Source organism: Belonocnema kinseyi, chromosome 5, assembly GCF_010883055.1.
Source record: "Belonocnema kinseyi isolate 2016_QV_RU_SX_M_011 chromosome 5, B_treatae_v1, whole genome shotgun sequence".
NCBI lineage: Eukaryota > Metazoa > Arthropoda > Insecta > Hymenoptera > Cynipidae > Belonocnema > Belonocnema kinseyi.
Window position 1 is genome coordinate 113,002,886 of NC_046661.1, and position 23,205 is coordinate 113,026,090.

At 34.0% G+C, this 23,205-nt stretch overlaps 2 protein-coding genes across 3 annotated transcripts in view; both read right to left on the reverse strand.

The window, feature by feature from the left end:
* Nucleotides 1–3,147: 3,147 nt before the first annotated feature.
* On the reverse strand, nt 3,148–8,397 carry LOC117173221 (protein starmaker). The gene is made up of 4 exons (XM_033361677.1): nt 8,231–8,397; nt 6,911–7,966; nt 6,061–6,825; nt 3,148–3,958 (listed from the first exon to the last, which is right to left on the reverse strand). The coding sequence occupies exons 1-4, from the start codon at nt 8,243–8,245 to the stop codon at nt 3,284–3,286; spliced, it is 2,511 nt and encodes an 836-aa protein (XP_033217568.1). The 5' UTR covers nt 8,246–8,397; the 3' UTR covers nt 3,148–3,283.
* A 2,145-nt stretch (nt 8,398–10,542) lies between these two features.
* The window catches only part of LOC117173222 (ionotropic receptor 25a), a 35,263-nt gene continuing 22,600 nt past the window's right edge, over nt 10,543–23,205 (reverse strand). For both annotated transcript variants that reach the window (XM_033361679.1, XM_033361678.1), the window contains 9 exons: nt 14,251–14,445; nt 13,967–14,066; nt 13,704–13,881; nt 13,410–13,593; nt 13,219–13,340; nt 12,810–12,957; nt 12,360–12,529; nt 12,163–12,284; nt 10,543–12,076 (listed from right to left, as the gene is read on the reverse strand). In XM_033361679.1, coding sequence (XP_033217570.1) covers nt 11,787–12,076; nt 12,163–12,284; nt 12,360–12,529; nt 12,810–12,957; nt 13,219–13,340; nt 13,410–13,593; nt 13,704–13,881; nt 13,967–14,066; nt 14,251–14,445 — 1,509 coding nt within the window. In that variant the 3' untranslated portion in view covers nt 10,543–11,786. The remainder of the gene's footprint in view (nt 12,077–12,162; nt 12,285–12,359; nt 12,530–12,809; nt 12,958–13,218; nt 13,341–13,409; nt 13,594–13,703; nt 13,882–13,966; nt 14,067–14,250; nt 14,446–23,205) is intronic.

The following is a 23,205-nucleotide window of genomic DNA, read 5'->3' on the forward strand; positions in this document are numbered from 1 at the left end:
TAATCTCTTAATATTTCCGATTTTTGTTAAACATAAAAAAAAGAATCATTTAAAACTGAAAATTGAATAATGCTGCTAAATAAAGTATTAAACACTAATTGATTTTAAATTGAAAGTTAATAATTAGGTTGCTAAAACCAAAATAGATTTAACGTCGAACTATCTGAAATTGATACCTCAGTAACTGAATAATTTATTCAATTCTAAATGGTTACAAATTAAAGTCGTCAATTTATGCATGTTGAACTCTGAATTTTCAACTTGTCCCTTTCATAAGTTTTAATTTTGCAATTCATTTCGAAATGGTTACATTTTCTAAAAGTATAAATTGAAAATTTTTTAATTCTTAATATCTAAACGATTTCAATTTCCTTAAAATAATTGAAATGTTAAAGGGTTTGAGTAGAAAAAATCTGCCCGCTGGGCGGGCACATTCTTATCACGCTCTGTACTTACGGTTCGCTTTCCTCGCAAGCTTGAGCGCGCTTGCGGCAGGCGACTGTTCGTTCTCGCGCTTCACGCTCGCTAATGTGTTTAGCTCGAGCTACGCGCTCGGTCTTTGTATTTCCCCCCACAATCGGGCACAGAACTTTCAAAATTAAATGTCAAACTATCGACAACTGTAATTTGGAGATTGTGAATTCTCTTTTGTTAAAGCACCTTCGGCTGTAACGAACCTTAGGCTGTTACTGCTTATTCAGATATTGCAAAATAATGTACAATTTTTATTTTTCATGATAACTGAAATATTTGCTCCTAATTTTACACTAAAAGTTATAATTATTTTCACTTTCATGTTCAATTATTTTCTGTTACACTGAAAAATCTATCATATATATATAAATTTATATTATTACAAATCTTAAAATGTATTCGTATTGAAACATACGCATTTTCATTATCTTATTTTTATGATTCAAAAAAAGTTCGCATCATTTTTCACATAATATTAATACCTTCTCATTAGAATGAGAATGTAAAAAGTAAAGTTGTGTACAAAATCACGACTCCTGATGCACTTACTTTGTTTATAACAATTATATATGTCATTAAAAAAACTATTTGTACTCCTTGAGTACTCTTGCGTAATCTTTATATTTATGTACCTACCAGTGGTGTAGTCGTAGAAAAATGTGACCTGGCAGTATTATCAAAGAATGGTTTTATGGAATTAAAAATAATCATATTTTTATTTACAATTTTAGTAGAATTTCTGGTTCTCTTTCGGATTTTGTTGAAATTTTTGTTTAAAGTTCGAAATTGACAAAGTGGCGGCGGTTTTTCTGAAAGTATGCAAAGTAAAGTTATTGAAAATTTCATCTTTTTTGTTTAAAAATTTTTTTAGTTTCGTCCTTCGTAAGTAGAAAGAACTTTTGTTAGTTTGAAAAATGAAAATTCAAATTTCTTGTGAGAAAGAGAGAAGATATGAAATAAGGCGAAAGAACACAAAAGTTTATTTTCCAGATTTTTGCGAAAAAATGTATAAAATCATTAAAGAGTGATTCTTTTTCTTAACAATACAATTTTATATTGTGATGAAAAATAAAAAAGGACTTGATTTAGCAGCTTAAATAATATTTTGGCAAAAGAATAATGAAGTAAGAGTTAGAAAAATAGAGAGTAACGATTATTTAAAAATTTTCGACTTCAAAGGCAAAAGCTTCATTTAAAGGTTGTTTAAAATGTTCATTTGTGTTATTGTTTGATTTTTTTATGATACCATAAAATGGTTTTGTCTCGAGAAAAATAATCAAATAGTTTTCTAAAATTCTCAAAAAGAACGCGAAGTAGAAAAATGTGTAGAAAAATTCTCTTTTCTCATCAGAGCACGGGCACAACGCAGAATATCATAACATATTCTCTTTACATTAGGACGAATCTAGAAAAAAACAGTAAAATTTTAAATAAATTGAGTTTCAATATTTTCAGGAAAACCACCGCTATTTGGTGACTTTTGAAATTTTGCAAAAAATTTCGTTGGAGGACAAGAAATTGTATCAGGATCAGAAAGAAAAAGTCAAATACCTATACTATATATTAAAAAATATAACACTTCTATTTAAATTTGAACCATTTTTTGGTAATCCGCGTTTAAAATTTTTTCGAAATTGAAATGCTCATAATTTTGTCCAAAATGTTACAATGTTACAACAATATATTTGAGTCGGAAATAATTTTTTAACAGAATCAATTTACAACTTCGGAAAATCTAAAAAACGTGATTCACTATAGTCAGGAAATTATGAATCATAATATAATCTATAATTCATTGCGATGAATATATTTTCATAACGTATTGTTGACATAAAGTGGGTTCGATACTGTCTTAAAATTATATTCAAGGTCGGTTCGGCTACACAAAGAATTTTCTTTTAGCATCAATTCATATGTGCAAAACGTCGATAATCCTTTGTGCCTAAAAATAAAGTTTAAAAACATAGAAAAAAGATGAAAAGAAGATTGGGAGAAAAATATTTAATGTGAAGTAACCGAGCTCTTTATTCTGAATACATTGCTTTATCTCTAGAGAATGCAGTAACATATTACTGATAAAAGCATAATTACATCATCGGATATTCATAAAAAAGTGCATATTTTATTGTTTGCTCTCACATCTTGTACCATATCTCATTCTGTTTGTGAACTTCCAGAAAAATAAGGAAATTGAGTTTTTAACACCTATCATGAAGTATATACAATTTCTTATACGTACCGCACCTTCAGTGAAAGGCATTTTATCCATTTTCTTTTCATTGTAAGGTAAGCGAGTAGGAAAATTTTATTTTACTTATTATAATTTTTTGTTAGATTCGGGGAATTTTTTCACAATAACGTTCTTGAGGATTTGAAAGTTCTTTTGTCAAATTCAAGCTTACAAAACTATTCCAAAAAACTTGTCTTGCAAGACTGGAGAGTTTAATTGATTTCTGCAATCGAGATTCGCATGATCGATTCGACTTTGTGACTAAAAAGAGAAACTAAAGGTGTAGAAAAAAATCTTTGTGAATGAAAAATAAGAAGTTTTTTTTTTTTAAATAATATTTTTATTTAAAAATAATATTAACTAGATTCCTTTACACACTAAATAACAAAAACATTTCCATTTTACAATCAGTAATTTTTATTCTCCTTAGAACTTAATTTATCATTTTACAGCAGTTATTACTGAGTCATTTTGAACTATTTATATATTTTTGTATCTTTTAATAATAATACAAGTACAGAATTCCAAAAGAAAATATTTAACATATTTACAAATTATTGGAAAATCTAATAAAATTAATTAACTTGATGATCTACCACCAGTGTAAATTTCATCAAATTCTTTTTCAAATTCTGAAGTTTCTAGCATATATGCAGGAAGTGTGAGTCCAAGAACTTTATCATACTTGTATTTAGTTTCAGCAACATATTCATGAGGCTTAACTTCCATATGCCCATCTTTATATTTTGTATCCTTATGATCATTTTGATCCCTATAATCATTGTTTTCGCCATAATTTTCTCCGTTCTGATCATCATTTTCATCAACATCATCATCCTCATCTTTTTCAGGATTCTTGTTCTTGGTCTCTTTTGTTCTCGTGTAGGAATCTTCACTGGCTGAAAATGCTGGTTCCAAGGGAATGCTAGAATTTTCCTTAACTTTAGTGGCTTGCCTTTTCCTCTTTAAAATTTCTGAGGTTGCTGCGACTTTAGGTTTCAGATCGAGCTTAAACTTCTTGGACTCTCTATAAGAAACCCGATTTTTTGTTTTATTCGCTGGGGCTGTTATGAACATGCATTCTTCTTTTTGAACTCCAGTTTCATCCCGGCATCGGTAACAAGTCATCTTGTCTTTCATCACTTTTTGGCACTTGGTCCTATCTTCGGCCTGGAATTCCTTCAGGAATTTTTCGATTTCCGCTTTTCGTTTGGAGGTGCTCAGAAACTCGAGGTCCACCTTCGATATTGGTGCCTGAGATCGTTCGAAGATTAGAATTTATTAAACAAAGGACAAAACTTCCAAAACATATTTAAAAAAATTTGTAATAGCTAAAAAGTGGTTCCTCTCCCGTAATTTCGGACATGCAGAAATTTCGATACTGGATGCAGTTCTGACTATGAATTCATCACACAGTGAGGAAAAAGTGGAATTTTTTTACCAATAGTTTCCAGGGGTCGTAGTTCTTAACCGAATTCAAAGCATTTTTTATTTAGAAACTTAAACTGAAAAATGTGAAAAAATAATATTTTTTTATATGTTTGTGATACCTATTCTACTTTCGAAAAATAAGTCAAATAGTCAAATTACATTATCAATAGTCAAATTTGAATAAATTCCTTTATTTTTCTAATTGTAATAAACAAATGAATGGAAACAAGTGGAATCTGCTGCGTTCAAATTCATGATTTATGTTGATTTAATTATTGCATTATCTAAACATTTATGGAATATTTTTTTTCTTTTTAACAAGAATAGTTTGACACAATATATTGCTATTCAAGAACAATTATAAATTTTATAAACAATTTTGATGAATAAATTGACTCATGTCCCATTTTTGCACAAAGGCATTGTTTTTATCCAAATATTTTTTTCATTTCAAGAATAAAAGCATAATTGCCTAATCATTATAATACAATTATTAGTAACAATTCTTACTGTTATGAAAGAATCGATTGATTTCGCACTTTTTAACGTAGGCAATTCATCTTTTCTGCAGAATATTTTTTTTTGTTTCTAAAACTTTTAGTAATAAAATTATCATTGATTTTAACGACTCTTATAAATAAGTTTAATTATCTGGTCTTTTTTAACTTATGAGAAAAATATTATGAGGGAAAATCTGAAACAATTAATTTGTTTATAAAAATTGTTCATAACAATGACTGATGTTATTGAATAATAATATATTATAATGAAATATTATTTTTGAGATGAAAAGAAACTCTCATTATTCTTTAAACGAAAATAGGTGTATTTGTTATAAACAATCACAATTTTTGTTAAATGGCTATTACATATGGTAAAAGTATTCTTATTAGATTGAAGAGAAATGTTTTAGCAGAAAAAATGTTCGAAGTTGCGAAATAAGTAAATTTGTTTATAACAATGACAGTTTAAATTTAATGGCAAGTGGTCAAATTATTATATTCTTAATTAGAAAAGAATTTATTTAGCAGAAAAACATGTTCAGAAATGCGAAATAAGTAAAATTTTCCATAACGATTGTGAAACTTGTGCAGTGAAATAACTAAATTTTGTACTATTAAATTATATTAATAATAAAAGTTGTTGCTGAATGACAATATATTGTGTCAAAGTGTTATTCTGAACACGAAAAGAAATGACTTTGCATAATAGAATTTTGTTATAAGAATGAAAATCGTTATAAAATAGTTTTCGATAATGCCTAATTGGTAATTTCACACAGTTTAATGATGAAATCAGTACAAGTAATGCATTCAAACACCAAAAAGTCAGCAAATGTCACTTCCATCCATTAATTTTTTAATCAAAATTAATGAAAATAAGGAATTTATTTGAAAGTTTAATGCTTTTATTCAATAAAATTAACTTAATTAATTTGACGTATTTTTGAGGAAATGTCAAGAAATCGAGTAAAGTAGGTAAAATCGTTTGGTCAAATATGAAAAATTATAATTTTTTTTACAATTGTCAACTTATAATTAATTAAGAAATTGTTGAAAAAAAACATACCTATTCAAAAGTTAAAATGGAATTTTTTCTTTGAAAATTTCCAGATGTCGCATTTTTCCACCAATTATAGATATTTAATTTTTAGAACTCTATAATCGGTTTAAAAATTTAACCTTTGGATGTTTTTTGAACCAAAAATTCCACTTTTTCTTTACTATTATACATGTAAATACTCTCATTGCTAGAAAATGAAAGTAAAGATTGAAATAAGAGAGATAAAAGAAGCAAAGAATTAAGGTGTTTTGGGAAAATTATCTCTCATCCTTAACTTATTTCTCTAAAACTCTTTTATTAACAATAAAACAGCCTTCTTCATACAGGAAATCTGCAACAATTTAATAATTTCGCTTATTTACCTGAGTAGTACTCTGATTAGAAATCACCGCTTGTGTTTTTGAATCAGCTGTTTCTTGCTTTCCACTTTGATATGCAACAGGTTTATGTTCAGTACCATAATAACCAGCATCATCAGAATACTCTGAAGATCCATAAGGATTGCTTTCCTCACTTTCCTTATTTCCTCCTCGATTTTCCGTAGGGCTTCCAAAGGATTTGGACTTGGTATAAGCAAACTTCTTATCTTCGGGTTGGTATGAATAGCTACAAGATTCCGAATTTCCACCAGTCTTTGGATCCTTACAGACTGTGCAGATCATCGAGTCTTTTTGGATCTTCTTACAATTAGTGGATTCAGCATCCTTCAAGATTTTTTCAGATTCTGATTTGATGTAGTCTGCAGAAGCTGGATAATAGTCGTAAGTTTGGCTTTCTTTGCTTTCCTTGCTATCTTTGCTTTCATCAGCTCCGTAAGACGATGGTGATTCTTGGCTTTCGTAACTGGAAGCTTCCTTGGGTTTTTGGTAACCACTGTAATCATAGGGATCATCATCAGAGTAACTGGTTGACTCCTTCGGATCTGACTCTGAAACCTCTTTGTCAGATTCATCATCCTCGTAACTGGAACTTTTATCAGACTTGTCAGATTCTGGATATCCAAAGGATTTAGATTTGGTGAATTTGTAGACCTTGTCATCTGGGTTGTAGGCGTAACTGCATCTTTCCGAATTACCACCAGTTTTTGGGTCCTTGCAGACTGTACAGATCTCTGAATCTCTCTGCACCTAGAAATAAAACCAAATTTCAAAGTTGTAGTAGAATAATAACTGGGAATAAAACTACAGGAATAGGAGTTAGGATATTACGAACCTGTTTGCACTCAGAATTTCCAGTAGCATCCTTCAACTGTCTAGGTCTTTCTTCCGAAACTTTCTCATCTCCATACTCACTAGACTCAAGACTTTCATGAGTTGGCGCTGGTTCTCTATGATCCCTCTTCTTTAGATTCCCAGATTTTTCAGGTTTTTTTGGTTCTCCAAAAGAACTAGACTTTGTGTAAGCATAAGCTTTCTCGTTCGGTTCAGCAACGTAGGAACACTGTTCGTACTTTCCATTCGTCTTAGGATCTTTGCACACCATACAGATCATCGAATCTTTCACGACTCTTTCACAAAGATCAGATTTTTGTTCAGTTGATATTTTACGAGAAGCTTGTGGCAAGAAATATTCCTCGCTAAACCTATAAGGTTCCTTCAATTTTTCATCCTTAGTTGCGGTTAGAGAAACAGCAGGAGCACTTTCTTCTTCGGAACTATCAAATTCCTCATTAGATCTTCTGAATCTCAAAGGACCACGCTCAAATTTTTCTATGTTTGTGGATGCTTGAGGTTCCGAACTGTATGAACATTGTTCGTAGGTTGACCCATTTTTGGGGTCCTTGCATTTATAACAAGTCATAGCCTCCCTTTTTATCGTTTTTGAATCGTCAGAGTGTTGATCATGCTTGACTTTATCATCAAGCCCCTTTGATTTTATTTCCCGGCAGTAAGGCAGTCCTGATTTCAGAACCAGTTTTTTGTACTTGATCGAGTCTTTATCGGTGATTGTATAGAAGGGAGAAATCGCCTTTTTGAAAGCCTTGTCTTCATTGGGGATCTTCTTCGTGCTGGAGTAATAAGAGTCGGAATAGGGTGAATATTTTTTGTAAGTTGGGATGTGGATCGAACCGTGTTTCACATTATCATCGTAAGGATATGCATAATGGTAAACTGTTCTTGATGATTCGGGCGTGTAATCTGAGTAGTCGTCAAGAAACCATGGTTTTCGGGATGGATTGTCATTTCCATGGAAGCTGAAGGTGTTGAAGTGCTCATAACGAAAATCGCCATTTACTATTGAAAACCCTGCGGCTAGTATGAAGCACGTCTGAAAGAAGAAAATTTTATGTTTTAGTATTTTTGTAACATCATTTGGTGGTGTATCTCTATCAATTGTTGGATGTATTGTTGTATCTTTGGTATCATCTTTTGTTTTAGATATTACTGTAGGTATTACTGTATCTACTGTCGGATGTATTGCTGCAATTGGTATCATCTTTTATTTTAAAAATTCTTACATCTATTTTTGTATGTATGTATTGTTGCTTGTGTTTAGAAAGGACTAAATTTATTTTATATTTTAATTACGAACCAGGTATAAATCCATGTTGAGAAATTGCCAACCAATGGCAGAGACACTATTGAGAAAAATTCTTCCTTTTAGTTAAGTTGTTTGGTACACATCACTTTCTCACCAAATGACCATGCATCTGAAAAGAATCGGTTTATATTGACTTAGGATTGGTAAGAGTTTAACCCCCTCTTAGCTTTCTCGTTCTTTGAGTGATTGTTGTCTCCAGTCAACGATCTAAAAGTCGGATAGATGTGACAGACATTTCAGGCGTGAAGCTGATAATTCGCAGCGCTGCCGATTGGTTACCTAAACAATTAACTAGAACACTTTTATTTATGTAATGTAGCGCGTAAGTGGAAACAGCTATCAACATAAGATTTAATGCTACTCGAAATGTTAGATAAAAAAATGTTCTTACTTTATGAGATCTGAATCCTAAGGCTTAACTTGAAGATGTAAAGTCGGAATCGTACATTTATTTATTTATTTATTTAGTATTCCATGGGAAAAAACTCTTGTTTTAGCTGTAAATTTCATTTTGTAAAATATACAATATTAATTTTTAAATAATGTTAAGTTGATAATAAATAAGGGTTTAAAGATACTCACGCTTGGAACAATCAGAAAATCGATCCTTCTGGAATATTCGCTTAACGAGCATTTTTTTCTTGTCTGAGCAATTTCCGTGAGAAAAGGGATACAATACGGTGAAAGTGTTGGGAGATCAATGGCCCCACACGTCATCAGATTTTGTATCCGAGGCGTGACACTGGAACTCCTAATCTACCTTTTTTCAAATAGACCGCTTTAATTTTTTTCCCTAATGCTACGAAATTCAGAGGCGGCATATAAAAAGTGGTATACAAATTGCGCCATGTTAAGGAATTTATTCTTTTATTTTCAAACAAAAATCGATAATCTGCAAACTATATTTTGTTGAAGTTTAAAGAATAATGAAATTTTAATTAATATATGAAATTCAATAATAATTGCAGAAAATTAATCTGGTAATGTCACAGGGATACTATGTTACGGTAGTAATAGCATTGCTTTTTATGTAAAGCTTACAGAATTTCCAGGTATCTTACCAATTTTCAGGCGTCTTACAAATTTAGGGACATAGTAAGGAAACCCGTGTTTTTCTCAAATCTTACAAGTTTTTACGGTAAATCACATAAGAAGTTTCGTAAGTCACACAAGATTTTCTGTAAAGATTATAAAAAAGGTATACTTAAAAATTTAAGAATGAGTAACTTCTAATTTCTCAATCGTTTTAGGTTATAGATTTCTTAAAGACACGTGTCTAATTTTTTGTTGAAAAAAACAAACAGGTATTTGCATAAGTGCCGTGGAAGAAAGTGCGAAGAAGAGAACAAAAAGGAATTTACGAGAAAAATCGCACCTTGTGGTCGATTAGAGAAAAAGAAGAAGAGTAAGGTGGATTTCGTTTTACCGCACAAAAGAAAAATGTTATGACTCGGCCACCTTGTAGTGTAAATGCTTCATTGCTTTATACTCGTTGATTTTCACGCTGGTTTGTGAAATTATATTAAAACTTTTAACATTTAAGTTTTCTTCAATTTCTCTTTTTTATTTATGAATGAAATTACACAGAATAACATGTTTTACAAATTTTATGTAAATAAAAATTATAATATTATTCCAATGCACATATGAATTCGAAATAAGAAAAATTAAAAGCATCAAGTCGATTTATATTAAAGTAAATTAAATTTTTTATTAATATGATTTTTTTCTTAATTGATAAAATTTAATTTTGAAACATTAATACTTTCATTTTTTTCACAGAAGATTTATTTCGGTAAATCTTTTAGCACAGGATTACATGATTAAACATACATAAGTTAAAAAATTGTAAGCCATCCCACAAATTTAGTTTTTTAGAATCTTGGATTGAAAAGTGAGAAAGATTAATCTCTTTCCACTAAAAACTAAAAATATTGTTTACCTTAAAGATACGTTATATTTCGAATAAAAAGCATTCCAAGACATGTTATGCATGTTCTTAATTGAACAAAAAGCAATTAACAAAATCCAAAAAATGTTTTCTCACAATTTTTTTTCTTATAACTTTAGAAATTTTTTAAAACTTATAATTTTATATTACTGTTAAAAATTAATAAAATATTAATTGTAAAGCAAAATTTCTAATGTATTTTTATCAAGATTCGAACTTTAGGAAATGTAGATATTTGTCTTAGAAACACTAAAAAAGTTCATGCAATAGACTTGTACAAAAATATCAAATAAATTCTTCCGAAAAATATTTAATTACAATGTAAACACTGGTTTTATTCTTAATTATCATACAATTTAAAATATGTAAAATCTTTTATATCTCTTACACATATATACATGTGCAATTGTCTCTAATTTTTATTTAAGTGAATAATTTTGAATTCATTTGTAAGCATGGAGAGTAGGATATCTTAAAAAAACTCAATTTTCTTTTGTTTTGACCACGCATCCCCTAAACTTATTCTATTTGGTAAAGAACTATGAAAAACTTCCTTTATAGGAGATAAATGTTAAAATATGATATACTTATATCGTACCAAGACATTTTCATAATATAATAAAATATCCAGAAAATCAGGCGTGACATTTTCAAAATGCATAATTTTAAATTTCCATTTCTATAAAAGGTAGATTTTTACACTTGTGGGTAGTAGTTTTGTTCTAATTGTGTCAAGTTCTTTTTGTCGGAGTATGGTACCATTATTTGTATTTCGTGCAAAACACTTATTTTTATGAAAATCAACATTAATTGCCATAATAATTTCGGAAAAAGTTTAGGGGTTGCTTGATCCAATAAAAACATTGGGTTTTCTAGAACACCATTGCGTAGAAGTGGTGAGGAGGGCGAAGGTAGGATATGGCATTGGTAAGGGGTTATGGGATGTATTTGGACTTGGGGTAAAGAGAATCTACGGTTAACGTTCAGCAAGGGGTAAGATGAAGAGAGGTATGTTTTGTGGAGAAGAGGATACGGAATAGCAATAAAGAGATAAGAGATGGGGCAGGCCCGTGGTACAAAAATATAGGTAGGGATTTATGAGAACAAATAGGAGCTTAAGGGTATCGGGAGGCAAGAGGTATAAAATTGTATACGGAGAATAGAGTGATTAGCGTGAGGGTTAAATAGGAAAGGGCGGATGTGGTGAAAAAAGGTGGGGTTGAGGGAAAAGATTTACATTTAGGGGTATGTAGGAGAATTTGGTAAAGGAGTGAGCAGATTCATTTAGAGGGTTGGGGGTGAAAAAGGAAAGTAAGGGTTAGTGCTGTAGGGGCGAAAGGGGGATGAAAGAGACAGAGAGACAGACATGAATGAATATATACAAAATTTAAGTCCGCCTGTGAAACCATTTTTGATAAATTCTTGAGGCCGTAGTCAAAAACTTATTTTCATACTTTTCTGAGACTTCGTATATCTATAAATTGCTTTAAATTAAGTATCGTACATACTTCATAAAATTATGTTAAGAGTAGGAAAATGGTATAAAAAAATTTTGAGATCATAAATTTGAATTCTGAACCACTTAAAGTCGAACTATCACTCCTTGAAAGGAAATGGTCTTGGGTAAACTGATATGTGTGATACTCGAGGTCTTGGTCCAGGAGGCTTTTCACCGAAAGCGATTATAGGTGCTGCTTTAAAAGGCAACTTTTCGGGAAATTGTTGTTTTGAAAATTTTATCAAATCCCTTTCGCTTATTTGCAAGCCTCCGACGTCTTTCTGCTTGAAATCTTGAGTCTTGCTTCGCTTTTTGTAATACATCACCTCACCTGCTAATGTGATCATTGCGAGGGCGAGCCCGACCAAAGTTGCAATGAAAACTCCACCTTCAGTTTCAAACAAAAATTTAATTTAAAAACTTCTTTAAAGATAACAGTGAATTTTAGTAATTTTTTATTTATTTATTTTTTACCTAAACTTTCCAAGGTGATTCCTTCATTGTCATCTGAGTTTGCACATTGTCTTTTGAGAGTTTGATTCCAATATTTGAAATTCAGACTCTCGAAAAACCGATCCTTTTGCAAATCCAGAATTCTAGAAAAATATAGAATTGTTTTAATTTTTAAATATGGGGGAATTTTATATTTTTAATTCGAAAATGCTTCTTACCTTCGGCTAATTTCTTCTTGTAAATGACTTCCTTGTTGCACAGCGATAGCGTAAGGTTGTTCTGCAAAAACTTCTCCTACTTCCGTTAAGCTGCAGTTTAGTGTTACTCTGTATCTTATTTCTTGTGAATCGTGAATAAATGCAAATACTGATTCTTTACTCTCTAGTACCTAAAAAATAAAATGTTCAATTATTCAATTGTTCAATCTTTAAAATTTGTATTGGTTAAAGTGAAAAAAGACATTTTTAAATTTAAATTTTCCGCCATAATGACCTCATGATAGCGATACTTCTATCACTGCTATTTTAACTGTTATATCATTAAGCTGGTGTGCTCACGCGTCACGTGGGTCACGCTATGCAAGTAATTGTGGCGGGAAATTTAAATTGAAAAATATATTATCACAATTAAATAATTAAATGTAAATTAAAATTAATTGATATTCTTACTTTATTGAAGCCTTCTTCAGTAGTATTTACTGGTCCAACTTGCGTAATTGCTTGCAGAATGTGACCATATTGTTCTTTTATTGGATAATCCCAAACTCTGTACTCAACTTGATCGCTTGTACTATTCAAAGTCAGTTCTTTCCATACACTATACATTTTATAAAATTAAAATTAAATTAGAGAAAAGTAATCAGTTGAAATATTTTCAAAGTCATTTTTTCCTTTATATTTTAAAAATACAAAGTATATTCTATACAAACAAAGCATGAAGCGAGAAAATCTTGAGTTAAAATTTAGAGGTTTGATATATTACACAAGAGTGATATCATGCTTTCAAAGTCATGCTGGCGAGAGATTTAAATGGTAAAATTTTCTTGTATATAATGTAAATTCTAAAAAATATTATTACTTGTAAAGTTTGTCTTCAGCATTTTTCATGTTTATGAAGTATTGATGTATGCTCGAGTTATTTAAAACAGTATAATTTATTCGAGACTGACGGGCCAACTGTTCCAAAGATTGTACAGGTGACTGAAAAAAAATTATAGAAATTTTTGTTTATTTCGTAAAAGAATACTTTTTATTTCTAAAAGTGCACACCTGCATTCTTTCGACCGTTAGAAAAGCAGCTAAATTTGCTGTAAATGTTGCCAACATTAAAACGACAAACAGCCAATAGGCAGCGACTAACGTTCTGCTGGAAAGAGCTTTTGGTGCCTCCCCACCACCCTGCGGTGTAAACGAAGTCAACGCGAACCAGAAACTTTCCTTTAGTGTGAATTTTCTGCAAAATTGATATATGTTGGGAATTTTTGTTTACATTCACTAGCGGAAAATAAAATAAATGCACTTTTTTATGAAAGTGAAATCAAATTATCTATTTAATTGTCAAACCTGCATGGGTATGGATAAAGTTTCTTGTTGTTTCTGGCACTATAGGGTGAATATTTATCCAAAAGCCAGATCATTATTCCAGTCAAAGTTAGTGCCCCAACTATACTAAGCCAGACTTCCAGCCTCAGAACAGTCATGAATTTGAAAAGAGACGTTTCTCGTTCTGTCTTTCGCATGACTAAAATTTGTTTTATAATTATTTATATAATTCAAAAATTTGTCAATATTTTAATAAAATATTTGTTTTAATTAAAAAAAAATACCGATTAAAATTCCTGATTGTTCAAAATAGGGAGCAACAAAATCGATGACTTCTTCCCGTTCGGATGTCATCGTCAAGGCTGCAACAGCAATATCAGTTTCCTAAACAAAATTACAATAAAAAAATTTTATTTGAAAATGAGAATAATCTTTGAGCTCATATTGACCCTGGGAAATAGAACCAGTTGCTCAGATAAGCAAAGCCGGTGGCTATCATTCAGGCGTGTTCACTCCCATACAACTGTTTAATCTTAATTTTAATTTGAATTTAAAAAATTATTTTTACCCCTGTTGCTAAATCGCCAACGAGTCCACTCCACTCTCCATTTTTCAATTTTGAGCCAAATTCTCCATCTTTAGGAATTACAAGATCGTAAGTAAAGTCCATATCTTGGGCAAGTTTTTTTATTAAATCGATGCAGTATCCTGTCCACTTAATTTTTCCGTGTTCGTCTTCCACTGGGAGTGACCAAGGCACCGCCTAAGAAAAAAAAAATTTTATTGCTTTCTATATACTTTTTTGTATTCCGGTTGCTATAAAATGAAAAACTAAATAACTTTTTGTATCAGATGCGGATTGTTCACATTGCCCATATTGTCCGGCATTGAAGATTGTGTGCTTTCGATTGTTACATTTACACTTAATATTAAAATGGTGAATTTCAAAAAGCTTGATGCAGGATTAGAAAATTATTAATTTTTAACGATTTACTTTCAAGTTTCTTATTTGAGATACTAAAATTTTAAGCAAAGTTTGGTATTGTTTAATATTTGACGTTTCAATTAAGCCTAAATTTATTATTTTTAAAGCTCCCAATTCGAAAGCATATACTTTGATATAATTTAAGGCCCAGATGCAATAAGGGAATAAGCACTTAAAGTGTAATTTTTTAAAATATAGACTTATGTTGTATGCCAATAAGATGGTACTTTTGTATTTAAAGTTTTATTTCCAAAAATATTTTTAATTATAAAGATGAAAACATGAAAAAATAATTTCTCTAAATTAAATTATTTTTTAAAATATGAATCGTCATAACTCAGTCAAATATTGTTGAAATCGCTTGAAATTTGGCATGCAAAATAAAAAAAGTCAACTGACTATTGCTTAATAATAATTAATTGCAAATTGAGACCGGGCGGTAATCATATTTTTTTAGTTTCGCCGACAAAAAATTATCGAGGGAAGTTCAAAGTTGAAGATACACCTAGTGAGGCATTTGTTCCTCAATATTCAAAGAAGATTCTTGTCAATTTTGTAACCGATTCATTGGAAGTTTTTTCAACTTTGAACTTCCCACGATACTTTATGTCAGTGAAACTAAAAAACATTGTAACCGAGCGATCTCAATTTGCGATTAATTACTATTTAACAAGAGACAACTTCAATTTTTTCTTATATTCTAGGACTTCACTAGAGTTTTCTACGTGTGTGTATCAAATTTGAAATAGTTTCAATAATATTCGAATCGATATTGACGATAATTTAAAAAAATATTGAATTTGGGGAAAAATTTATTTCACTTCATAAACTTTATTATTAAAAATGTTTATTGGAAAAAATTTAATTCAAGAAAAGTTCCATCTTGTGATATACAAACCCGTATTAAAAATATCAATTTTTAAATTTGCCATATAAAGTTCCGAATGGTTGAATTCTTCGATTATCTTCAATCTCCGTATACTCATGTATTTTAACGCACTGATTACGCGTATGATAGTGAACATTTACGACAAAGCGATTTTCATGGTGAAGCTATGACAAATCTTATAACAACCATGGTTTTTTGCGTTTATCTAAGCCACTATGCAAAATTTCGCACAATTTTATAAGCAGAAGCTATAGCTTCAATTGAGGTATACATTTTTTTCAAATATTTTTTTCTGCTAGTGATATTTTTCAAGCAAGTTAATGATACATCGAATTGCATGAAAAAACAACGAATAACGATGCAAAATCAAAAGATCGAGTGTAAAGGCAAGTCTTTGACCAGCATTCTATCTGCGATCAGTCACAGGGGTGCCTTCCCCCTCCCCCCCACGAGACGATGACAAGGGGTAGGGGTTTGAGCCATATTATTTTTGTAACATGTTACTGGGGAGCCTTCCCACCCTCCACGAGACGTTGGAAAGAGTGGGGTTTGACCAACGTTAGATACGTAACCAGTCACAGGGGTTCCTTCCCGCCCTTACGTTACGTTTGAAAGGGGTTTAAACAACATCATTTCTGTGACATGTCACTGGGGCGCCCTCCAGTCCAGTCCAATCTGTCTCCGTTATAATTTTCTTCTTGGATCTTCGAAATTAGCTAGTACCCTTTCTGTATCCTGATTTTGGGTGCCCATCCATCCATTCGTATGTCCTAGAAGAATTATTCTTGCACCATTATCGCAAATACGTATTGTATCATTTACAGTAGCGCGCTATGATAAATAGTCACCTAAATCCTATCTTTCATTCTAGACCAAAGCAATCTGGAAGTCACAAAATCATTATCTCTGAGATGCTGTCTTGCTCTTTCCTTCACGAACAAACCTACCATTTGTCTACCATGTGATTTAATGTCTAGCCCTGACAACATTTCAAATGCTCCTTTTAACACCCCATTTCTTTCTACTTTCACATCCCTTTTTCTTTGTTTAAGGTATACATATAATATTTAGTTTCCTTACGTGCATAGTTTCTTGCAATTTCGTAACCTCAACATCATTCACCCCTCTCGAATTCGAAATACCCAGTTTCCATTCATCACCTGACACTTGACCTTTACTTTTACAGTGTGCACGCCTTTCGTCAGGTTAAGTAGTGATTCGTCATATGATGGAGAATCTAGTTATAACGTAAGATAAACAAAATGCGGTTAATTGGGGCGGGGGGCAGAACTGGAACTGAGAGAGACGTTGTTGGTTGGTGCTTTTATTCTGAGAAGGTGACGAGCTTTAGCAGCGTTAAACAATATCCACATGGTCTTACTAGGAGCAACCGTGATCTAAAAATGCCACCAGATCCCAGCGGAATCGCGGTAAATCACACCTATGGACACGTCTAGTTAGGTAACTAATATTGCAATTTAAATTTCTTCAGGTATAAAACTTATAATTTTTCAATTTTTATTACGTGGAGACGGTTTTAGTAATCGAGAAATTATGCAAGAAATTTTCCACCCTGAAACATTCATACTGAGAATTTGAATGCTTAGCTGTTAAGTCTGGACGTAATTTTATTTTTGCGCTAACAGAGCATAATCTAAGCAAATTTCAGAACTGCATTCGAACTTGATTAATTGAAAATAATTTCAAAAGTACCTCCCCAACACAAATTCGGAGCTGCACACTTTCCATTCAGAACTGCACACTTGTGCAGAGCTGCACGTTAGATTATGCTCTGTGCGCTAACATGGACATGTTGCCTTATAGACCGCTATATATATTTTTATCGAATTAAATGAGTAAAAAGATTTTGTAATGTGAATGGTACAAATATATAAAAGGAGATTGGAATAAGTAAAAAATAAGAAAATATTATTAACCTTCACTAATAATTAAATTGTACACTAGTGGATGGAGAGACCCACATATTATAAGCACGGTGCGGTTCGGAAGACCACACGTCCATACATTCACACTATTTTGTAACTTTATTAAAATGAGGGATAATCAGAGCGTAACATTTTTCTGGGACGGCTGCGTTTCGTACTCTGGGACACCCGCATCAAAGTTAAGTTGATTTCTGCGTGACATCTTGTGTTTTAAATAATTTGAATGCGACTGATACGGAAAGATAAAATTGGGACGCTACCGTTGACATTCGGTCTTACGAAATGCTTATGAGCTTTCAATTTATATTACTTACCAATAACAAAAACACAACTTAAACTAAAGTTTGACCAAGCAAACTCACACAACTCAAACTAAAGATTTGAAGATTTGAAGATTGACTATTTAGACTATTTAGATTGCTACTTCAAAATAATGTTAAATATGTATAATACTATATACAGCAATTGGCCAATTTAATTACAGTGAAACTATTCTATAGTGCCGATTTTGGGGCTGACGGTGAGTGGGAAATAACTCATTAGAGCCCGCTCCGCTTTTGTTGATACACGCTTGAGTGCTCGCCTGAGTGACAAACGCAAACCCCGCGCATCCCGCGCAGCTCCTGTTACACCTACCTGTGGCACGGCGTCAATTCTCGGAAAGGCTATAAAAGGGAGGCCTATTGAAGGGTTTCACTGTAATCATAGCTCTCTATGCCTGTAAAATGTTCCAGCGCCCCCCTCTCCAGGTCACTTTTCTGGATTCGAGCCTCTTTTCTATTGAAAAATTTCTTCCTTTAGGCACTTTTCGCAAAAGAATAGTATTCGGATTTTTTTTAAATTCTGTACTAAGCACGGTGGCCTCTAAAAACAAAAACAAGTTTCTGGTCACATCGCGGTTGCTAAACATTTTTACATGAAAATTAAAACTTTCATACCTGAAACAATGTTCAATTGAAATATTGAATACTGAAATAGAAAATCAAATATTTGAAAGCATCTAAATCTAAAATATTGTAAATTAAAATTAAACGAGTTTTATTTCATCAATTCTTTAAACAATTTTAACACACTTTTATTAAAATTATGTTTTTTTGTCTGAAAAAGCCTAGTTCATTTCCTATGAATATCTTTAGATTCAAAAATAGACATGTTAAAGCGGCCCTAAAAGACGTTCTACCCTATTTGTTTGAAAAATTCAAAATATTTGAAAGATTTCCACGGATTCAACAGGGTTTCAACTGATTTTAGGAGGATTTTAAAGAGTTTAATAATTTAACAGGAATCTGAGGGATTGCACAAATGTTAATTAAGAGAATCAATATTATTCCACAGATTTTAAGGGCTTTTCAGAAATAATAATAATAATAATAATAATGTATAGAATTGCAAAGAATATCCTTAATTTCCTAAGGCTCAGATTTAATCTAATTTTACAGGATTTTAACGGATTTTATCATATTTAATTAGAGAGTATTTTAAAGATTTCAAAACATGTAAAATATTTTGGGATATTTCCAAGGATTCCAAAGAATTTTAAAGAGATTTAAAATATTTGAAGGAATTTCCAAATACTCAAATGATTTCAAGGATTTAAACAAAAATTGTAGCTGGTTTCAAAGAATTTTCTGTAATTTCGGAATATTTTGAAGGAGTGGATTGATGGTCGACAGGGACACCTTTAGCCGCCCTTTGAGCACAGGGGACGCGGGCGTCAGGATTCGCTGGCCGGCCAACCCGTAGCAACGCACCTACCCTCCCCCCTTTATGCTCCCGTGACCGAATCCTTCAGTGGCGACCAATACCTCACTTTCTGTTAGCCACGTAACCATAAAACAAGCACACTCAACATGGTGCATACAAATATATAAAATACACCACACATACATCAATCACACACTTCCATGATACACAATAGAAATATGCCAAATAGGAGAAATACACAGCTAACTTTTATTTAAACTCAACCACCCGTTTCTTTTACTCGTAAACCCTGTCCCAACTCCGAAACCCTGGCTAGGCTGATGCGTCCGGCGAAACAATATCTAGGAGAAATGCTTTCAAGCTGAGGACAGTTGAGCAAGCTCATCAAAAGAGCAAGCATCATCTTAGAGACCGCTAATCATTTACCAGACCGTTCCAAACATACACCGTACCGTATCATACTGCGATATTCAGAATCCCTTCACCACCTCACCAGACCCTATGGCTTTATCGTGGGTGTACCGCCTTCAAAAAGAACAGCTCCTAGAAGAGCTCCAGAGACAAGAGATCGACGCTGTGGGATCCCTAACAGTCATTTCACAAAGGCTGATCACTTTTATTACAGCCAACCCAGCACTCTTCGAAGACAAATCAGGAGACACCCCAGAATGTAAAGAAGACATCGTCCATTCCCAGAACCCGGAAGTCACGTAGGTCGAGCTGGATAAACTTCAAAACCTGACAACTTTCTTACATCGGGACCCATCAAGCAAGACCACAACCAGACATTCAGACCAGACAACTTCGCCACGACAAATCAGTCACAAGGACACGCACAAAAGGGAAGAAGACCTAGATAACGCTCCAACACCGATTAAAATCCTAGACCAGATACAGAAATGGAAGTGCTACTTTGATAGCAATAGCGTAAATGGGTTTCTCGAAAGACTGAAGGATCTCCAAAGTGCCTACAGTTTTTCCGACGGCCAATTCCTGAAAGGTTTCCCGGAGCCTCTCAAATGGGACGCACAAGTCTGGTACCGCAACCGTGCAGCCAATGCAACCTCTTTGAACAACTTAAAGCAGAGCCTGAAAATATTTTACCTGTGCCCACATGAACTCATAATACTAGGTCAACAGATTTACAACCTACATAAAGGGAACTACGTAACAGCCCTGTTAACACTAATCAGACGACGAGAAAGGTTAACCTCTGGAAAGACAATGGAAACGCTGTATTACAACATGAAACCAGGACTACGGCTATACATACGGCTCTCAGAAGTAATCACTCCCGGCGCCTTCATCCAAAGAGTCGAAGAAGTATAGGAAGCTCGCGGACACTAAACGAGAGACACAGCATTCAAATTATTAAGACAACCCACCGCTATCTTTGAACCGACTTACAACCACAGCGAGGTCTACTGACACTGTAAGCAACGAGGCCATGCCCGCCATGACTGCCGAAACATACCCAAAAAATTATGATTCTGGTGCGGAACAGACGGAGTTCTATCCATAGATGCCCATGGCATTAACAGGGAACCGAGGAACAAGCCGAGCCCAACTAGGATCAAGCCCGGTCTGAAAAAGCACTTCAACCGAAAAGCCAAGATCCGGGATCATTCTGCTGTACGTCAACGCCAACACAGCACAGCGTTTTGTAAATCAGGGTTGGATATAGAAAGAAAACAACATCGTAGCTTTTATGGCCGATGGTACCGACAAGCACCTTGGCGAAGTTCTTTCCCGACACCTGCAAGTTATGGGAAAGCAAATTCAAGCCGAAGTTTCCATATTGCACAGTCTCAGCCACCGCGTCCTCCTGTCAATCGACCTTCTATCACAATTGGGCCTAGTCGTCAGCATCGTCGGAGTAAAACCTTCCCACCGAGCAGAAACAAAAAAAGGGAAGTCTACTCTACTGAGAGACCAAGAACAATGATCGACTTAAAACACGGGGAAAAAAAACTCGCGGAAGAATTCATCAACAAGCAGAAGACACGTCTAGCATTTGTCAACCACTCAAACAACGACATCGACCGAGAAAATCAGCTTTCCAGGAGATCATCGATAAAAATCTTTCGGACAAGTTGAACGACGAAGTCGCTATCCATCCAGCAGCCCATGGTGTTCTCCGGTTCTTATCTCTCGTTGATAAGACGGAAAGCCTCGGTTCTGCGTTGAGTTCAGAAGAATTAACTAGGTATCAAAGAAAGACGTGTACATAATTCCGCAGATTACCCCTATCATGGCCATGTTGCTAGGAGCGAAATACCTGTCCTCTAACAATCTGCAGATCGGTTATTGGCACGAACCGCTCATCTAGGAAAGCAAACCCCTCACTGCCAGTACGATACTCATAAAAGGACTCTTTGAATTTACCGTGATGCCTTTTGGGCTACACGCCACTCCATCCGCCTTCCAAAGTCTCCTCAACAAATTCATCACGCCAGACTTGACTCCGAATGCTTTCGCCTACTTAGGCGATATTATAGCCTGCACCAACACTTTCATCAAGCATATCTAAATTCTGCGCAAAGGCTTCAACAGATTTTATGAAGAAAAACTCAGACCGAACCTAGAAAAATGTAATTTCTTCTACTTCAAGTTGAAACACCTCGGACACCTGTGTGACAAAGAGGGCCTCCACACGAATCCAGAAAAAGTAGCCGCCATCAAGAACCTAACGCCTCCAAGAAACCTAAAAGAAGCCCACCGATTTCTACGACTCATATCGTGGTACCAAAGATTCATTAAGGATGTAGCTCGTGTGGCAGCGCCTCTATGTCAGCTACTCAAGAAAAGGGTCAAATGGCAGTGGGCAGGAGACCATCAGAAAGCCTTCGACGAACTTAAAAACAGACTCATGTTTGCACCTATTCTCGCACCTTTCATAAGGCCGAAGGCAACTACTCCGCTAACTAACGCAAATGGCTTCCTGTGAAATGAGGAATATGGAAGATGCGGCACTACCTGCAGTGTTACCATTTCAAAGTCCTGATCGACCACCTATCTTTGAAATGGCTTGATAAGATCGATAAGCCTGCAGGCCGTTTAGCCTGCTGGGTCATGGAACTAAGCCAATGCGATTATAAGATGAAATACGGGCGCGGAGCCAAATACCTAATAGCGGACACCCTCTCCAGACAAACTCTTGAAATCTGCGCGACAAAAAAAAGACCCTGACTGGTATCAAAACTAGCCCCAAGCCGTTAAAGAAAACCTCAGGGACAATACAGAATATTGCTAACGTGACGAACGGCTTTACCTTCATATTCTACAAACGCGTGATTTTGACGACTACGCTCAAAACGAACAATGGAAGAACTGCATACCGAAACAAGAACAAAAAAGAGTCTTAAGGGAAGTTCACACTGATCCAAAGGCCGGGCACCTCGGAGTCTGCTACTGCTACTGCTACTGCTACTGCTACTGCTACTGCTACTGCTACTGTTACTGCTACTGCTACTGGTCGGGAATGCTTAGGATGGGAACACAACATGTACGGAACTGCCCAAACTGACAGAAATCAAAGGCCGAACAAGAAGCCCGAGGAGGTACTATGCATGCGACTAACGTCGAAAATGGCTGACAAATGGTATTCGTTGATTTGATCAGACCCTTGCCGCGCTTCATGGTAGGGAACACTTGTCTACTTGTGATGCATGGCAGTTTCACAAAATGTGGGAAAGTCAAACCGATGAAAGAGGCGACTAGCCACGCAGTAGCAACTACAATCAAGGATCAAATCGTCCTTCGACACGGCTGCCCCGTCACCATCGTATCGGACAACGGTCGACAATTCATAGGGAAGAAAGTCACCAATCTACGCAGAGGCATGCACAACAAACAAATCTCGTGGAACGCGCAAATAGAGTCGTCAAAACGATGGTAGTCAGGAACATCAAGAAGTCGCAAAAACTTTGGATCTCTACCTACCAGAGCTACAATTTGCTTAAAACACGGCACCAAGCACTGCAACCGGATTCGTACACG

Coding starts and splice junctions, on each gene's coding strand:
- LOC117173221 (XM_033361677.1), bottom strand. Junction 6,826..6,910: donor GAAATTCTGAGTGCAAACAG/GTTCGTAATATC, acceptor TTTTATTTCTAG/GTGCAGAGAGATTCAGAGAT. Junction 3,959..6,060: donor CTAATCAGAGTACTACTCAG/GTAAATAAGCGA, acceptor GAACGATCTCAG/GCACCAATATCGAAGGTGGA.